This window comes from Alligator sinensis, unplaced genomic scaffold (genome assembly GCF_000455745.1).
Source record: "Alligator sinensis unplaced genomic scaffold, ASM45574v1 scaffold1170_2, whole genome shotgun sequence".
NCBI classification, from domain to species: Eukaryota; Metazoa; Chordata; order Crocodylia; family Alligatoridae; genus Alligator; species Alligator sinensis.
The window spans coordinates 79461-80505 of NW_005843180.1; the positions used below are offsets into that span (position 1 = coordinate 79461).

General features: G+C 70.2%; 1 protein-coding gene across 1 annotated transcript in view; it reads left to right on the forward strand.

The window, feature by feature from the left end:
- The window catches only part of RNF44 (ring finger protein 44), an 11060-nt gene that overhangs the window by 6136 nt on the left and 3879 nt on the right, over window positions 1–1045 (forward strand). The window contains exons 6-8 of the mRNA XM_025194270.1: window positions 53–140; window positions 386–507; window positions 672–771. Of these exons, the coding sequence (XP_025050055.1) occupies window positions 53–140; window positions 386–507; window positions 672–771 (310 nt within the window). The remainder of the gene's footprint in view (window positions 1–52; window positions 141–385; window positions 508–671; window positions 772–1045) is intronic.

Genomic DNA, 1045 nt, shown 5'->3' on the forward strand with positions numbered 1-1045 from the left:
CTAGCAGCAGCCCGTCTGTAAGTGCCCTGTGCCCCCTCCCCTCCCCCCGCAGCTCGATGCTTCCCGTGTCGCCGACGGCTGTCGGGCCCACGATCAGCCTGGACCTGGACGTGGACGATGTGGAGATGGAGAACTACGAGGTGGGGGGCTGCGCCCTGCTGCTGTTGGGGGGCAGGGGATGGGGCTTCCAGCTCCCTGGGCCCAGCCCTCAGACCCACCCCCCTTGGGCTGGCTCAAGGCCCAGCTCTCCAGTTCTGGGAGCAAGGAGCGGGGCCTGGGGGTGGGATTCTGGGCACCGGGGTCTGGCTTCCAGCCTGGGACTCAGGGAGCCGTGCATGGAGCTGGGGTTTGCTGCAGGGGCTGAGCTCCCTGCCCCTGCCCTCAGGCGCTGCTGACCCTGGCCGAGCGGCTGGGGGAGGCCAAGCCGCGGGGACTCACCAAAGCCGACATCGAGCACCTGCCCTCCTACCGCTTCAACCCCGAGAGCCACCAGTCGGAGCAGACTCTGTGAGTGACCCTGGGGCTGGGAGCCCTTGTGGGCCGTGGGCGGGCAGGGCACCTGGTTTGGAAGCATCTCCGGGAGCTTAGGCCGCTCTAGACCTCCCCAGGCTGGAGGTGGGATGAGGCTGGAGCCTGTGTCTGGCTGATGGTGTCCCCTGCCCCCTGCGCAGGTGTGTCGTGTGCTTCAGCGACTTCGAGGCCCGGCAGCTTCTCCGAGTCTTGCCCTGCAACCATGAGTTCCACGCCAAGTGTGTCGACAAATGGTTAAAGGTATCGGCCTGGGGGGAGGGGGGAGGCAGCCCGGAGCCTGCTGAGGGGGTGTGTGGGGGTGCTCGGCAGCCCGCCTCCCAGCGGCAGGGCGCCCCGGGAGCTCCCCCAGCTCCGCACGGGGCGGCAGCAAAGACCCGGACCCGCAGGCAGCGCCCAGGCCGGGCAGGGCACGTGGCCGTGTCTGCATCACGGGAGGCTCGGCGCGGGGGGCCGGGGCTGGGCACGCGGAGCTCACGGCCACTGCTCGCGGCTCTCGCCCCCAGGCCAACCGCAC